This window comes from Vicia villosa, unplaced genomic scaffold (genome assembly GCF_029867415.1).
Source record: "Vicia villosa cultivar HV-30 ecotype Madison, WI unplaced genomic scaffold, Vvil1.0 ctg.000910F_1_1, whole genome shotgun sequence".
In the NCBI taxonomy this organism is placed as follows: Eukaryota; Viridiplantae; Streptophyta; class Magnoliopsida; order Fabales; family Fabaceae; genus Vicia; species Vicia villosa.
The window spans coordinates 335,015-353,966 of NW_026705408.1; the positions used below are offsets into that span (position 1 = coordinate 335,015).

Consider the following 18,952-nt stretch of genomic DNA (forward strand, 5'->3'; position numbering starts at 1 on the left):
AATACTCATTGTAGACAAAATATTTTAGTTTTGATATTTAACCTTTTAATATATATATATATATATATATATATATATATATATATATATATATATATATATAAAATAAAAAATATAAAAATTATTTGCTTACTGTTTTTTTTACATATACATTATTTGATAAATTATTTATTTGTTTACTGCTATTTTATAAAATACTTATTTGTTTACTGCTACTTCATAAATTATTTATTTTATAAATTTATTTGAATATGAAATAATACTTATAGTTAATAAAAATTTTCATTTAATATTAATTTTATATATTAACGATATTTTTTTAATTATATAAAATGCAATTAATATGTTAACTTTATTTTTTTAATTAGATATTAACGTTATTAAATTATTTTTTATTTTAAATTTATTTAAATAATTATATAATAACTAGTTATATGTAACTATGTATGGTATATATTGTAAAAAAAAAATTAAAAAACCACTTTAGGATATTTAGGGAAACATATTTGGTGTTTAACCTTTCCCGGGTGGGGAATGATTAGTTATGGTGAAGGGATTCAATAAAGTTGGGGGCAAAAACCACTTTAATCGAGAATCTCTCACCTGTTCAATTTCTTTGGATTCTCTAACCCCGAAGGAAATATTAATGAAGTAAAACCTAGAGGCCTTCTGGGAGAGCCTAGGCTATGAAGAAAAGCTTAGCATATTAGATGTGGGTCCCTTATTTCATAATAAATGGTCTATTGATACTTGATATATAGTAGACGATATTGGTGTTATCAAAAGGAGATAACTCTTAATTGATAAAGATTGATTTTCTTGATTTTCCTTTTGAAGATAAAATGGATTCGGGTGGTATGGTTGTGGTGAAAGGTTTATTCGAAGGAAAGAAAGAACGATTAAGAGTCAGGGAAGCCACCTTTTTTCCCTCTGTTCCTGATTTTATTCCCATGGGGGTACTATTTTTTTCCCTCTGTTCCTCCCACGACTCAATCTTTTTCGTCCTTATATGGCTAGAACCAGACTTCCTCCACCGGAATAGATAAAGAACAGGAAGATTGAGATTTGGATTTTGTTTATAATATTAAAGGAAGTTGGGATTATGATACTCTCTATGAAGCAAGATCTGCCAAAAGGATAAAATGTTATGAACCTTCTCTTATGGGGCTTTCCGTAATTATCATTGAAGTTGCACATGTTCTCTTCAAATTTCTCGTCGTCCATTAGTCTCGGGTACCCCGCACTTCGCATAAGGTATGACATTGTATGCCTAAGAAGGATCTCGCTTACCTCCAGAATTTTCCTGATACAGAGAAGACGGAGTTAGTATTGGAGGTTGTCTTCCACATGTTCTGCAGTGCCTCCTTGATGTCCTTGGCGGTGGCACGTTGTAACACCCTAATTTTCTCCCGCCTATTTTTAATTTAAAATCAGAGTAATTTAAAACTTTCATATAATTAGGATGCTACCTTCATCGATAAAAACCTGTTAATATCATATGACATGTAACACATACAACTTTTTAAAAATTAATAATAATAACGGTAACAAACATCATCATGTCTAAATTCATTTTATTGCACCAGAAAATACCAACAAATTATTATTTTAATATCTCAAAGCATAATTATATCTTATAGTAATTAAACGAAAAAGCAAACATTGGAGGTTACAAAGTAATCTCCCCAAGACATAAATTAAACACAAAAGCATTCCATTCTCCAATGTTACATATCATAGTAGACACCAACGAGACAAAACCTTAACGAAAAGCACTCTCCTCTACTCATTTCCACACCTTCACTAAGAATTACCTGCGCGTTACCCACATGGAGGCAATATTCAAACAGAATGGATGAGATATCATAATTATATAAAGCAATGTATAATAATAAGTAAATAACATATTATTTCATGCATAATCACTCGTTCCACCCACCACCTTCCACACAATCAACCACACCCAATTTTCACATCGTTAATGTAATAACAAAATTCAAGCAATAGCAACAATCATGAAATATAATAATTATGCAATAATAAAAATTATTAAATGCCTCGAGACATAACACCATGACTCAATGCATGTGGTACCAATATGGAACTGTTGAATGCAGTATAGGGCAAGCAACAAAAGAAAGATTTGGAAATATTGATCCGGGATTTATCGTCCACAGAGATGGAAGATGCCATTCAACAGTTTCTACGGTTTCGAGCTTGGGTTTGAATGAGCAAAAAGTAAACAAAGATATGGACAAGAAAAGAATAAACACATTCTTAGAAGAGAAATAACTTATCAGGAATGTAAATATATTCACTCTTCACAAACATACACTTACCAACCCGTTATACTCAACCTACGATACTCATCTATGTCATCACGTATCTCTCACATAAGCGTCCATCTCTGGAGCACAAACGAGATCATCTCACAACTAAGGTTATCTCTAACGCAAAGTCGCGAGAACATCCGTATTCTCGCGTCGGCGATCTCTCGCGCGCCGCTCAAACACGAAAGCATTAAGAACAGATACAATCGGTGAATGCTAGCTCTAAATCTATCTCTAGAGTTCAGAACCAACAGAATATCATCCTAGATAAGGATTCAAGCAGTTTATCTCTAAAGCAACCCAAATCCCCAGCATAGAGCAAAAATCCAGAACAATATCAACACAGATTTGTAAAGCAAGTTAAATATAACATTATAATCGGTAAATATACATAAGATTCAAGTACATATACAAACAAACCCAACACAAAAGAAATACACAAAGAATAGAGAAGATAAACCAAACATCTCGCGGGTTGTCAGCTCCGGTTGATGAGAAATCCACCTCCGATCTTCCAAGTGCATGACCCGGTGTTGTTTTCTAAGCTAATCCTAATCTAAGAATGAAAATGATGGAGTTGGAACTAAAACTTTCCCAAAACCATAACCTAGAAATGTTACAAATGAGGAAATATAAAGACAAGTTCTGCTACGGCCGCTTAGCGGCGCTGAGCTCGCTTAGCGGCCTACACGTATTCACAAAATATCTACAACAGTAAACAGGCCTCCGCTTAGCGGCCAGAACCACCGCTTAGCGGCCAAGGAAAATTGGCTCGCCCCTGGAAAGCGCGCTTACACGCCGCTCAGCGGCGCTCTCTGCACAAAACTTGCTTATTTGATCCAAAATCGCGCAATCGGAGCCGTGCCTTCGACACTTTATTCCTCGAGGCTCCAATAAGCATGAATACCTATAAAAACAAAGGAAAAACTATTAAACGGTATATAAAACATATAAAAACTAAATAATGTGAATATATACACAAAAGTGGGGATTTTATTACAAAAACGGAATGAATAGAATCGATAAGTGCCACAATTATATACTCAAAATAACAACATTTTTGCACTTATCAGAAACACTCAGGTTCACCGCTCCAATCCTCACCATAGGCAAGAAGCACACCAAAATCGCACTCAACCCACACAATGGGATTGAGGCTCACCAAAAATCAATACCATCACCATAGGTAATGCTTCACAGATTCTCTCCTGGAACCAGCTACTCGCACCCAATCACCGCCATAAAATTGAGGCTTGTAACACCCGTAATACGATTAAATATTTAATTTAGTTAATTTTGAGTATTTATTATGTTTTATCGCGTTTTGAGTTGTCGAGTCGGATATTTTAATTTAGTAACGGTCGAGTTCTAGTAGTATTATTTGGCATTTTTATTATTAGAAATATTAATAACATAATTAGTAGTATTTTGCGAGATAAGCTGCTAATTAAAATAGATTAGTAAATAAAGCTGAGATAAATAGAAGGAGGTGAGAATATTATATTTTATATGGGCTAGCATGATTAGTGAGGTGACTGTACATGGGAAACATTAAGCCCATTTCAATTGTGAGGCAAAATTGGATGTAGCATAGTACGCCATTAGTTTTTAGCAGAAAAGAAAATAGAAAATAAGGGATTGGAGAACGAATTCGTTGTGAAGAGGAAAAGAAAATAGAAGAGGCACAAGTTTAGGAAAGGGACACGTAGAACTCGGGAGGAAACAATTTGGGGAAATTCGATTGGAGAAAGATTTTAGAGCGGTCTCCAATCTAAGGTAAGGGTGGAGTTCTTGCTCTATAAATGAGGATATGATGAACCGTATGTGGGGTTAGGGTGATAAATTTTATCTTTATTTGGTATGATTATGGTGTTTACTGTGTGGTAATTTTCTAGAAAATTAACATGTGAAATTGCTGCTATGTTGAATGCATTGATTAATTGTGTTGGTTTATGATTTTGGGATAATGAATTATTCTGATTTAATCGGTGAGCCTGCAATGATGAATTTTCTATGTCGTTAATATATCTGTGAGGCTGTATGAGAAATTTGTGATAGGATTAATTTTGAGTTTATGAAGAATGAAGCATTAAGAAGAGGATGAAGAAAAAATAATTGGGACGGGGGGCAACCATGGCTAAGGGGCGGACGCCCCATTTGGAGAACATGGGACAGGGTCCCACAGAATTGAGGGACGGGCGGCCCAGGGGCTAGAGGGATGTCCCAGACCACTTCATGCATGGGACGGGGTGTCAATTAAATTGTAGTACATTTCCACTACTTTACCTTACTGTGTATTGCAGTTAGTAAATTTTAGTACCTAATTGAATTGGATCCAGTAGTAATATATAGGTAATTAGCATAATTAATAAGTAGTCACGAATTAAATTGTAACAATTGAAATGATTAGCAGACAAATTAATGGATGCACGGTAGCAGATATTAGAATAACATAGCATAGCCGATAGTAGTATAATCTAATGTAGCAAGTATAAAACAGAAACAATGAAATCAGACAGAGCATTAGTACAGAGTAAGCACTAACTAACAAAGAGACTTTAATAATAGAATTGTTAGCAGTACGGGGAACTAATTGATACCAGAAGTAGTAGCAAGTAGCAGGAAAGTATAATGAACTATTTTAAGTGACAACAACATTAAATAGCAGATAGAACAATTTAAGTAAGGTCGTTTCGAGAATAATCCGCTAACCGATATTTCCTTGTGACGTAACTGCGATGTTTTGTGATGTTATGATGCGATGAATTATATGAATTGATGTGAAGTGCGGGGAATAAAGTGACGATGTAAAGTCAATGAGTATTGATATTTTCCTGTGATATAGGCGTATGCCTCGCGATGAGTTCATGATTTTGTTATGATGTTGCATTTCATTGTGTCGCATAATTTGCATTTTTGGTGACGGCCTAGATTTGGCGAAACAGTGACGAAGGCTTATGCTTGTTTGAATGCCTCTAATAATTGGCAATTAACAATGAGGGCTAAAGCCCTGGGTACCACATGCATTTGCACTTGTACAGTCTCAGTCCATTTTGTATTGTTTATGACATTCTGTGACTTTGAATGTGAATTAAATCGTTTTGGTTGAAATAGCAAGGTGAATTGAACGATAATAATTATACCGCGAAGTGATGATTTTTATGACTTACAACTATGATATATTGTTTATCATCGCCTTATTTATATGGTTTGATATCTCGCCCTTTATTTGTTTGGCCGTTGCCTTTATACTGGTAACGTGTAGGTGATAGCTGTGAGTGAAGATTAGTCGTCGTGAATTCAAGTTGGGTGTCGTGCTCTGATATGTAACACTCGGGGATGAATGAATGTTTGATTGTTATGATTGGATGTAAAATGTTTTAATAACATGAATACAAATATTTTCCGTTGTGTATTAAAATATGAAGTTTAATATTTAATGAAGTTTACCTTGGTTCATTCGAATATAGGTGTTATATATCTATGGAAGAAAAATGAACAGATTGTTTTGCGATGTATGAATTAATGTGAAGTGTGACATCCCAATTGTTTGATAAAATTTTATAACTCTAATTTTGTTTATAATTACCATGGGTAGAATTGGAGTGTTACAAGGCTCACCAAAACGGACCAACTTCCAAACACCATTGATGCATGATACATAATAGACATGCAACAAAAACAACAATGTACAATGGCCTTCACCTTAGTCAATGTACAACGCCAATGTTGGACATCATACACCAAACACATGTTATAAACATCCTGTAACAGCACTATAAAAATATATCAAGCAACAACAATGCATTCACGCATATTCCACACCATATCATACAATTACACAACATATAACACCATCACACGTCATTTATATCATTTCCAATAAGTGAGACTATTTTTAATTGAAAGTACATTGCACCAACTTTCTAGCGCTTTGAACGGGACCTGAATCGGACACCCAAAGCTCAAGTTATGAGTTTTTGAAGTGTTGCAAAATTCTGTCAGAATAGTGGTAATCGGATACGCCAAAACACGTAACCGGCTACTGGCTCGAAAACTTCCCAGAAACCCATTTTTTCATGTGGAAACCGGTTACACCAAACCCCGTCACCGGTTACGGACTTGAAAGCAGTCCAGAAACATATTTTTCAACAGTGTAACTGATTACCCAAATCGTGGTAATCGATAACACCTGTAGCAGAAGCACTTTCTAATTCTTATAAGTACAAAATTCACTTTTAAGCCATCCCAAAACCTCATTTTTCTCTCAAATCATTTAGCTTATGTTTTAACACGAAAAATCACTTTTTGAAAGTTTTCAACCCCAAATACTTTCCACTAAAAACACAAAACACGCATAACTTTGTTCCGATTCTGGTTCGCAACCACACATAACAACACAACATCCATCATCAACAATTATATCAAATGCATAATTTCAACAACAACATTACTCAATTCACCATTCAATCATCAACCACAACATTCTAACACATCTAATTCATCAACAACATACAATTGCATTATCCACACAATTAATCCAACAATTACAAAATTGCAACCATGATCATGATATTGCGAGAAGAAACACACAAACCAAACATAGACATCATCTACCTACTCTCATCATGCAGAGCCTTAGATAATTAGAACCCCATCATTACCTTAGAGTTCTTACAAAAGTTTCTACACAGTGATGATTTTCTCTCCCCCTTTGCCATAGTTCTCCTTTCTATTTTCTCCAAACTTTCACGATTTGTCAGTTTCTATCCTCAAACTTCTCTTTTTCTATTATTTTATAATGTTATTATTATTACTAATCCTAACTAATTAAAATAATAATTATAATTATAATAATAATTCCATCAATTATTTATTTAAATTAATATCCACCTAATATTAAATAATTAAATAATTATCTTATCTTATATATAAATCCAAGGTTGTCATGATGGCAACCCTAGCCACATGTCACCTTGGTAGTATCTCTAAGCAAAATTTAGCCACATGTCACCTTCACAATAAATCTAAACAAAAATCCTAATTTTGACATTTACTAATTTAACTATATATTAAAAATAAATAAATATAATAATCATAATAATAATATAATATAATATTCAGCCACAAATATTAATAATAATTATATAAATATGTAATATATAATATTTAACTAATAATAATAATATAATATCTAAATATATAAAATAAATATTTGTATATAATATTTAGAAATGAATAGTTAATTTTTTTTTAAAGCATAAGCACTTAATAATTTAATTTTTAAAAATAACTTTACTTTAATTCTCACTTTTTCATATTCTATTTCCTTTAAAAATCTTAGCTAAAAAAATATGTTCCTATAAAAAAATTCTTATTTATATTTAGTAAGATACAAAATATCCTTATAAAATATTATCTAGAAAAAATGTTCCTATAAAAATGTTTTTCTTATTTAATCTGACAAATACGTATAGATCATATAAAACACTATCATTTATATAATTATTTTATTAGAGAAAAAATAATAATAATTTTTTAATATGAATAAAATATTACAATTCTATTTATTCTATTTGTATATAATAAAATATAAGTATTTTAAATTATTTTTTTAGTTATTGTAAAAGAATCTTTTTCCCTAACTCATAAATTCATTCTTTAAACATTTCACTTTTGTAACCGAAATTTATTCATGAAACGTTATAATTTCATTCTTAATTATTACACTAAATATTTTACAATTTATAACAGAAACTCTTTCACTTGCCCATTCCAATTTTCTTTGAAATATTCCTTTACACATAAATAACGTACTTATAACACAAAATACCATCAAGATATTATTTGAGATTCGTCTCACTTATTAATCGTTCCAAGTGTAATATAGTACATTTATGTTACAAATAACTTCATACATTTCAAACATTCACTATTTCAAAACAAGTGATTTTACTTATAGAAAACCATGTCAATTTTTTACTATGACAATTAATTGTCAAAATATTATAAAATTAAATAAAAAATCAGGTATGTTTAAACTATTTAAAATTTGTATGAAGAGATATTGGTTCTATTTTTGTCTCCGATGAGAAAAATGAGGAAAAATATATATATTTGACCTATCATGCTTTGTTGATGTTAGTAAAGTTATTTTAAAACATATGGTATAATTATATTTTATTTAAATTTTAACTCAGATCTATATTCTTTTATAAAAATTAATTGAAATATATACATGTTGATTTGTACCAACACTGAACATATGTTTAAAAAAAATCATTAGTACTGTTATTCATGATACGTAGTGCCTAAAAATGTAATGATCCAATTATTATAAAAGCCATGACTTATTATTTTACAAAAATATTATCTCCAAATATATTTTTTTATATGAGCTATATTTTAAATTCATGAACATACATCAATATTTTCTTCAATTACTTATATAACTTAAAATATTTACGTCCAACTAATCAAGTTTTTATATATATATATATATATATATATATATATATATATATATATATATATATATATATATATATATATATATATATATATATATATATATATATATATATATATATATATAATCTCTCTATTATATTTTAATATCATTATTTAAAAACATAAAAATTATAAAATTTATTATGCTTTATTATACAATTTTTTACTATTTTTTTGTTTCTATTTCTTAACTATTTTATCACTCAATATAAATATTAGTTAATAACCGTTTTTAATTACTAAAATTAAGAGTTACAATTTAATAACTGTTTTTAATTACTAAAATTAAGAGTTATAATTTTTAATACGAGTTATTATTGTCCTATTAATAATTATGATCACATATATAAATACATAATCGGTGCATAGATTTTACATTGTTGTAATATACAATTTTGTTATAGTTCTTCTTCTCCTTTGACCTTACTCCTAACCCCTCTTATATGATACATTGTTACACATATATATTTTTTATTTTATATTAGCTCTTATATGGTATATACTTTTTGATTTTGTATTGTAATTCCTATTTCATTTTCTTATTTATCATGTAAGTTTGAAATAAAATTTGATTTATGATATCGGCTAAAGATTCAAGTTACTTTACTATATCGTATTTAAATAATTTGTTTTTATATTGTAACTCCTAAAATTTGTAAAATTCTCCGAAAAATATATAGTGTTAATCTTTTTCTTTTTGTAATTGAACACATATGTATTAAGTCATCTATGCAATACATTATAATGTTATTATTATTTTATTTAATATATATATATATATATATATATATATATATATATATATATATATATATATATATATATATATATATATATATATATATATATATGAGAAGGGATCATTTGACACCGGTGTCAAAGTATTAATTTTGACACCAAATCCTATCCGTTTATTATTATTAATCTAAAGGTTAAGATACATTCACTTAAAACTAACACATGAGTTTTTTAAGGAAATATATACTAACCTTTGAATTGTTAAGAATAAAGGGGTAGGATTTGGTGTCAAAATTAATACTTTGACACTGGTGTCAAATGATCCCCTCCCTATATATATATATATATATATATATATATATATATATATATATATATATATATATATATATATATATATATATATATATATATATATATATATATATATATATATATATATTTTGGATATCCTTTAATATTTTTAATTTGAAAATTCTAATTTTTTCAAAGCATAATCTAATTGGGCAAAAAATAATTTTATATGCAAATAAAATTAAATATTAACTATATATTTTTAAAAATTGTAGTTTTATCTCTAATATACCTGTGCGAAGCACAGGTCCGCAATCTAGTATTAACTAATATTATTCAATTAGTCTTACTCACCACACCACAAAATTCTACACTTTTGCTCACACATCCCCAACACATTAATTCTACTCTTAATGCCACTACCCCACACCAAGGGTACTCCAAATACACCAAAACACCAAAAAATACCACACAATCACCAAATACCACATAGTTAAATTACGGAAAATAAATATAATAAATCGGGATGTTACGCAGGTTAAGGGTACATTTTGGCTCTGGGAAATCCTTGTATGGAGCGAGACACCTGGAAGGGTAAGTGCAATATGGTTGTTCGTGATCTCTCTCAAATTCTAGAGAAGTTGTCTGGTATTCAGAAAGAGGTGGCTTAGTTGTCTGACCTTTAGATGAAGGCGGATACTCACGTCTCCCCCTATTTTCTTACCGCTAATGTGTTTGAGTTACGAGCGTCTTTGGAGGTTTAAGAGAAAGCTCTTGAAGAGTCAAAAGCTTGTCTATCAACATTGACCTCTCAGATGAATGTGACAGAAGATGCCTTGCAAAAGGAAAAATATTATTTGGCCGAGGAGCTGATGGCTCATATTGAGAAATTGACGACAATGAAGAAGAGAGTTGAATATGTTACCGATGAGAGTTTTAAAACCATCTTATGAGCCTTCTAAGATACAATCAATCCGGTGTAGTTGTTGTGTTTGGGCACATGTTCCACGGTCTGAGATGGACCTAGGGAAAGTGGTTCGAGAGGACACCATAGTCGGAGATGATGACACCCCTAAAGGAAGTCATGATGAATGATTTGTTATGTCTTGATTCAGCCTGTGTGCCTTTGCTCTTCTTTTGTCTTTGTGATGATATTATTATTATATTAATTAAACTTGTTTCTTACGTGCTTTAATAATTTGATGATTTGATTTATTTTCTTCAAAATTTGACACCTTATAGGTTGATTATGCTTTACACATCCTGTTTGTTAGGAACTGGCATGATCTATGGCGCCTTGTCATTATCTATCCCATTTGTTGGGAAATAACTTAACCTTTTGGCATTTCTTCATTATCCATCCCATTTGTTGGGAACAAGCGTAATTCTTCAGCGTCGTTAGGGACAATTTTTCGGCCAAGAGTTAGATCCCTTTACATGCGCTCAAGTTTGAGATTGGTTCAAGGTTAACGTCTCTGGGATCACTCTCTACGCCATTTGAGTGCCTGGCTCCTAAAATAGGGGAAGGGTGTACTAGCTGCGACTTAATGCACTTTATTTCTTTGATTGTGCTTTTGAAAGGGCGTAACTTACATTATTTGGACAAAGATTATAATGTTATTCATATAAAATATTTTCATATTAGGAGACAATTAAATGATTCAAAATCTGAATGTTTTTTTCTAAAATACTTAGCTCGAATGTTGTTTGTACACCATACCTTAAAGTAAATTCTTAGTTCGGGGCCTTTGTCGTGCGACCCTTGAAAATGAGTTTGTGGCTTAATGATTTATAAAACCGCTTAATGCTTGTCTTAACTTCTTCAGAAGTCACCACCTTCTTTGCTAAAATACATATAATGGTTAAAGATTGATGCCCATTAACGACTGACCATGATTAGACATATGACGAGGGTTCTCCATCTGTATCGTGCATTCATACTTGACGCACAAACCGTTGTTATCGTATTTCCAAGTTACCCACCTCCTTCTAGGGCTAATATTTTGGTCGACCTCAAGTTTTCACTACTACGACTACAAGGTATTATTCACTATGGGTGTAGTGCAACTTCTGGCACAATCAGCCATAGTTTGCATGATAGCATCGACTACATCAATCTTGAGGGAATAAGAGTGAAGTGAAAAACTTAGCTTTTTTATTTGTTTGATCCATGATCGACTCCTGGAGATATATTGCCTCTCATTAGCGAATGATGATATTGACATGCTCGCAGTGTTAGTCTAACACGCCTTAACGAATTGTACGTTCATAGTTTTACCTCCTCGGTTGTTCTGAGGCATGTAGAACCTTTAGGATTTCCTTTGTTTCTTGGAGTTTCCATTACTGTAGAGGTAATGGTTTTTGAGATGTTATGTTGAAGGTATCGTCGTTCCTTCCATAGCTTCAGAATGCCTGGCTTCTTTTTGTAATCTCCTAGTTCTTAGTTATGCTAACACTGATATAAGAAAATTCATTTGGGAAAACTCCTCTTTACATGGTGACTTTCTTTTGGTATCAAGTCGAAAGATTCGAAGGAATTCTCAACAAAGGTTATCACGTTCTATCTTAGTACTCCATTACGGCAAACTAGCTTTCGCATCAGACATAATCTGATAATGGAAATTCACGAGAATCGAAAGTCGATTACCATAGACATCACCATCATTTTAGATCAAAACTAGAATTCTGTGTGAATTAAGATGATAGACTCAATACTCGACTCAATGAATGAGTCCAAAACAAGATGAAATGTAGTGTAAAAAATGTGTATCTTAAGCCTTATGCACGTAACAATATATATACACCTAAGGCAAATAGTTATTAGGCCTTATTCCAAAGTAGTGATGGGTTTTATTTATGCGGACCTTTGACCAATCCAAAATACCATATAGGCTCTGTTTGGCAAACCATATTTTGAGCTTATAGCTTATAACTTATAAGCCCGTATGATAATAAAAGACCTGCTTGGTAACAGTCTTTCTATCACGAGCTTATAGCTTATTTTATTACCTTATAACTTATTTTTTCAGACGTTATTTTATATAACGTTTTAGCTTATAGCTTATCATATTTTCTTCCATTAATACCCTTATAAATTTTAATTATTTTAAATGTGCATTTAATTATTAATTAATAAATGTCTTTTTATATCATTTTACATTTATCAGCTAATTAAACCGCTAATTTTATCAAACACTTTATTTAGCTTATGAGCTATCGGTCATCAGCTATAAGCCATCACCCATCAGCCATCAGACATAAACTATCAGCCATAAATTATAAGTTAACTTATCACCTAACCGGTAATTTTATCAAACATAGCGATAATCCTTTCTTCACCGCACCGGAAACACAAATCTACTGCACTAAAGAATACTTCACCATTTCACCAATAGTTTTTTTGTTTTGAACAAATCAACATGCAAAAAGAAGCAAATATGATCGCAACATCAAATATGGAATCATATCACCCGTTTCGATTACGAGAACCTCTTACCCCTCTCTCAAGAACATTTTTAAAATAAAAAACTATCGTATTGTCACATAAGCCTATATCATAACCGATTTGGCAAATAGAATCAAATAATCAATTCTTACATGACCTGGTCAAGTGGATACTAAATCATGTTTTTCTTCCATAAAATATTAACAACACGGTTTATACAACGTGTAGGCGGTAGAAAGCTCTATGAATTAGTCGGCTAAAGGATATTAGCCACGTGTTGTGATTTGATTCTTTAACCTAAAAACAAAACTAAACAAAAAAGTAGATTTGAAAGATTAAAAAGCATATAGAACTAGTTTAGTTTACTACTTAATTTAGCAAACAAAAAATAAATGAATATGTACTATTCTTAGTTCAGTGATTTAGAGATATATATAATATAAATAAAAACTGAATTGGACTACAATTATAGGAACCAAGAAAAAACCATTTGGTATCTTCTGTTAGTAGCAATAGTAGTTTGATGTTTGAAGTTTGAAGCAGTGTGAATTGTGAAGAAAAAAATAGAGAATAAAGAATAGAGAAAGATAGTGCAGTGTGTGTGGTATACTGGCGGGGACCTCAAGGATATCTATAGGGGTAAGGCAAAGGTGTGTTGTGGGGTCATAATAGTTTTTTTCAAACTTGGTCCCACCAGTGAATTTTGGTCCTTTTGGAACTTCTTCTTTCTCTTCCTATAAATCTAACCCACACCCTATGTCTTCTTCCCCCACTCCCACTCCCACTCTCTCTCTCTCTCTCTCTCTCTCTCTCTCTCTCTCTCTCTCTTATTCTCTCTCACTCTCTCTCTAGAGTTTCAATTATTCTCTCCCTCTTCAAATTCCCCTTCTTCATCTCATTTGCAACTCATTGCAATCACCACAAAACCTTAAGGTGAACCTTCAATGAACATGTACTAATTTCTTGACATTCTTCAGGTTTAATAATGTAAAATTTGTAATATTAATATAGTTTGTTTGGTTGGATGTTTGAATGTTTGAATGTTTGATTTACAGTGAGAAAATGACTCAACAGAATGTGGTAGTGTCGGAGACGAAAACCGGAATCAACGGCGGTAATAGTAGTATTACCGTGGCACAGAAGCCACCGGCGGCACCCGGTGGTTACATTCCCATTCCGAGAAGGAGAATTTTGAAGAACCTTGAAATCAATGGAGGACAGAGAATCAATATTTCCATTGATTCCATGAGAGCTTCTTCTCCAACTCATGCAAAATCAACTCCTTCTCTGGCTGAAGAATACAATTCTTGGATTGTAAGCATCATCATCATTCATCAACCTCTCTGTTTTTACACATGCAAAATTTCAACAAAAAATGGATCTGATTCATATCAAACAGTTTTATCAAAGTTGTTGTGTTTTTTGAAACAGCTTCATCATCCATCTGCATTAGACATGTTTGAGCAGATTATGGATGCTGCTAAGGGGAAACAAGTTGTCATGTTTTTGGACTATGATGGTACTTTGTCTCCCATCGTCGACGATCCCGACCGCGCTTTCATGTCGGATTCGGTTAGTTTAGTTTTACACTGTCAATGCATATCCGTTAAATCTGTTTATTTTTGGTTTCTTATAAATTCTATTATCACGTGTAATTCAGATGAGAAAAACAGTTAGGAAACTTGCAAGGTGTTTTCCTACTGCAATTGTTACTGGAAGATGCATTGACAAAGTACACTTTTACTCTTTTAAATTTCTTTTATATATAATCTTTTTCTTGTACAGAAAAAAAATAAAATTTTTTTTTGATTTTAATTTTGTTTCTGAAAATAATTTTCAGGTGTACAATTTTATCCGATTGGCTGAACTATATTATGCTGGAAGCCATGGAATGGATATTAAAGGGCCAACAAAAGAGTCTAATTCCAACAAAGTAAATAAACTACCTCTATAGTGTATTATATATTTTACTTATATAAATTTTAGTAATTTTTAAAAAAAAATAAAATTAACATTTTATCATGGTTTGTAGAATGACAAAGCAGAGGAAATTCTTTTTCAACCTGCTAGTGAATTTGTTCCTATGATAAATGAGGTAACTCACACTCACACAACACAACTACTAATATAATTTTTCAAAAACTTATAATAAGAAAAACTAATTTTTATTTTTAACTTTATGAATTTTCTTTTCAGGTGTATGAACAATTAGTTGAGAAAACAAAATCAACTCCTGGTGCTAGAGTTGAGAATCATAAGTTCTGTGCCGCTGTTCATTTTAGATGTGTTGAGGAGAAGGTATATTTATAATTACAAGCTTAAAGAATATTAATCACTGTAATTATATATATATACTAGTATATATTTATGATCTAAATCAAAGTTATTTTTATTAAACGCAGAGATGGATTGAATTAGCACAGCAAGTAAAATCAGTGTTAAAGGAGTATCCAAAACTTCGTCTTGCACAAGGAAGAAAGGTGGGTCATAGTTTTATTTAATTTTTTAATTAATTTAATTTGGGTGGTTTATATTGTGATTTAATTAATTCAAAGGTGATTAAGACATGGATTAAGAATAAGATAAAAATAGATGTCTCACTTTCAATCTCATTTGTTTAATACAGGTATTCGAGATTCGTCCCTCAATTAAATGGGACAAGGGCAAGGCTTTAGAATTTTTGTTAGAGTCACTTGGTGAGTTAACTTTTAATATTTGTCACTATCAAACATTATATATTACATTAAAAAAATATAATAATAATAATTAGTTAATTAGTTAATCACACTAACTTACAAACAAAGTCCTATTCATGGTCTTTAATTAGTTGGATAATTCTTCAAACTATTTGACCATTACAAAGAATTAAGAGGGTGACACCTACACCCTCGTGGGATTAGTTTATTGATTAAACACTAATTAAACACTGATTAAACACTAGACCTTCAATTAAGTAACTAATAAATCGTTTTCAACAGGATTTGCCAACTGTAACGATGTGTTTCCTGTTTATATTGGTGATGATAGAACCGATGAAGATGCATTCAAGGTATCCAATGATCTTCATTATTTTCTTTAATCAATTTTTTTATTTCTTAATCCAGTATGTTTTAACTTTTTGTTAACTATTTTGGATAATTAACAAACTGATTATTTTATGTTAAACAGAAACTAAGAGACAGAGGACAAGGATTTGGAATTCTGGTCTCTAAATTTCCTAAAGAAACTACTGCTTCTTACACTCTACAGGAACCCAATGAGGCAAGCATAATTTAATTAATTAATTAGTTTATTTATTTATTTATTTACCAAGTATATTATTTATACATTTATTAAATATATTAATTAATTAATTTTCATGCAGGTTATGGATTTTCTGCAGCGTTTGGTGGAGTGGAAAAAATTATCTACAAAATCACGTTCTAGGGTGTAGATGAAGACAAGACATTGTACATCTCTACCAGCTATAAAATACATAACCTTTTTATTTTTGTTTTTGTTTAGAATAGGACATTGAGCAAAATTGTATGAAAAAAGAAAAGAAAAACGAAAGTGTTTTTCTGAGTTTGAAGCTCGAATGTCTAAATTGATGTAATTAGGAAGTAATTATTAGTACGGGGAAAAGTATATGTACTAACCATATCAGATAATGTAATTCTGGAAGGGTTAAAAATTGTACTCTTTTTATAAATATTATGATTAAATATTATTATGTATTTATTGTTAATTTATGTGTCGTGACATGGACCCATAATGTAGTTTAATTGCATGCTCGTACGAATTTATTTGTTGTTTTGTGGTCATGAGACTTTGAAAATATCGATGTTAAGTACCATTTGTTCCAGAAATTATGAAGAAGGAAAAAAAATTAATAATTTGGATGTATTCTTATGGCTAGTATGGCTAGAAAAGAATCTAGAAGTTGATTAATGATAAACCACCTTTGGCTGCTTCTGGTAATAAGAGTTTTGTATTTTGATTTTTTTATTAAAAACCTAATAAAATGATTTTTTTTGTTAAGCTGTTGTTTTCTTTTGTTGTGCAAAATGCAAAGTATATTATACTTCGTCTGGTTTTAAAAATAAAAAATATTTAGGTGAACAAAACGCAATGTATGGTCTAATCAAGTTTTGTTCTTTTGTCTATGATTGGAGGAAGTATAATGAAATATTCAGTTTTATTAAATAGAGTGTATATGAATCAAATCTATAAATATTTCAGTTTTGTTTTTGATCATTTAAATTATGATTTGTGAATCAACTACTAATATTATTAATAAAGCAATAACACAGGTACTATATTTTATAAGGTACCAAATACATCATGCTGCATAATAGAAGTATGAAAAATAATTGCATGAGCACAAATATAACAGGTGGCTATACAAACAACCAATCACAATTTTTTATTAATTAAAAAATAAAAAATATTTGTTTCTCTCTCCTACTCAATCACAACCACCCCATGAATTCAATTAAAAAAGAAATTAAATTTTAAATAAATTTAAATTTTTCTCTTTTCTTATTGGTTGTTCCTAACACTCATGATTTATGTTCGTATCCATGCAAGTTTTTCTCTAGAAGTATTGATTATAAGGCTTATATAACCGAAATAGATTAAGATTTTTATTATCATTTATGCAGATGTTTTATTAAAACTTTATGGGTTCGGCACTCTTTTCTTCCTTCTTCAAAATTTATATTAATGAAAAATAAATATTTTGTCTTTGACTATTTATTAATCTCTCAATTTTACAAATTTGCCTTTTTTTTTTTAATTTTGATTATGGACGTAAATGCAAGTTTTGATTTAAAGAAGATATTGTTTAAAATTATTGAACAAAAATTTAAAAAAATTAATGAAGAAAACTAACCGTCTTTCAAAATTTATTCAATTAATTATTAGTTATTAATACAAGATAAAATAATAAAATACTCCTCTAGATATAAAAATTATCAAATGAATTTAAAATATAAATTATTTAGTCCAAATATATTGTTATTTGATGAATCTATTTTTTTTTCTTTTAACAATAATCAAGATATTGCATAACTTAAATTACATGCTATTTACATATTGAGAAAAATAAAAAAAAATGAAAGAGAGACTAATAAATTATTACACATAAATTTAAAAATTAAGAAATTAATGATTAAATTTTTTTAAAATTAATTAAATTAATTATTAGTTAATAAGAATTATCATGAATACAAAAGCAAATGAAGTAATAAAATAATTTTAAAAAACGGCTTGTAAGATCCTCAAAAAAGATATGTGTTTAGATGAACAATTTTAAATTATTTTTTATTATTTAATAAGTTATGCCATAGTTTGAAAGTTTTAACCATTTTGCTTCACCACAAAACAAAACAAAAATTAATTGAGAATTTGATTATTCGCTTTTGAGTTGAAGAAGAATCTCATAGATAAGATCAAAAGAAAGTTTTGGTTGGTTCAACCAACCAAAAAAAAAGAAAAATTCAGTGAAGTTCTGAAGCCATTTGGCAAATGATTAAAAAATCAAAACTGCAATATTGTGAACCAAATTATGAGAATGATAATTCTTCACGGGCCCTAATTAATCCAATTGATAGGCAATAACCACCCACCATAAATAAATTACGCTGATGTTTTC

At 30.3% G+C, this 18,952-nt stretch overlaps 1 protein-coding gene across 2 annotated transcripts; it reads left to right on the forward strand.

Annotated features, from left to right (window-relative positions):
* The first annotated feature begins 14,101 nt into the window (after nt 1-14,101).
* LOC131632144 (probable trehalose-phosphate phosphatase J) lies at nt 14,102-16,997 on the forward strand. Of its 2 annotated transcripts, none has more exons than XM_058902925.1 (12): nt 14,102-14,250; nt 14,373-14,631; nt 14,749-14,889; nt 14,978-15,049; nt 15,158-15,250; nt 15,350-15,412; nt 15,514-15,615; nt 15,720-15,797; nt 15,944-16,013; nt 16,296-16,366; nt 16,486-16,578; nt 16,682-16,997. In XM_058902925.1, the coding sequence occupies exons 2-12, from the start codon at nt 14,380-14,382 to the stop codon at nt 16,748-16,750; spliced, it is 1,104 nt and encodes a 367-aa protein (XP_058758908.1). In that variant the 5' UTR covers nt 14,102-14,250; nt 14,373-14,379; the 3' UTR covers nt 16,751-16,997. The 2 variants fall into 2 exon arrangements, with proteins under 2 accessions (XP_058758908.1, XP_058758906.1); XM_058902923.1 differs by having other exon boundaries at nt 14,110-14,269.
* Nucleotides 16,998-18,952: the final 1,955 nt, after the last annotated feature.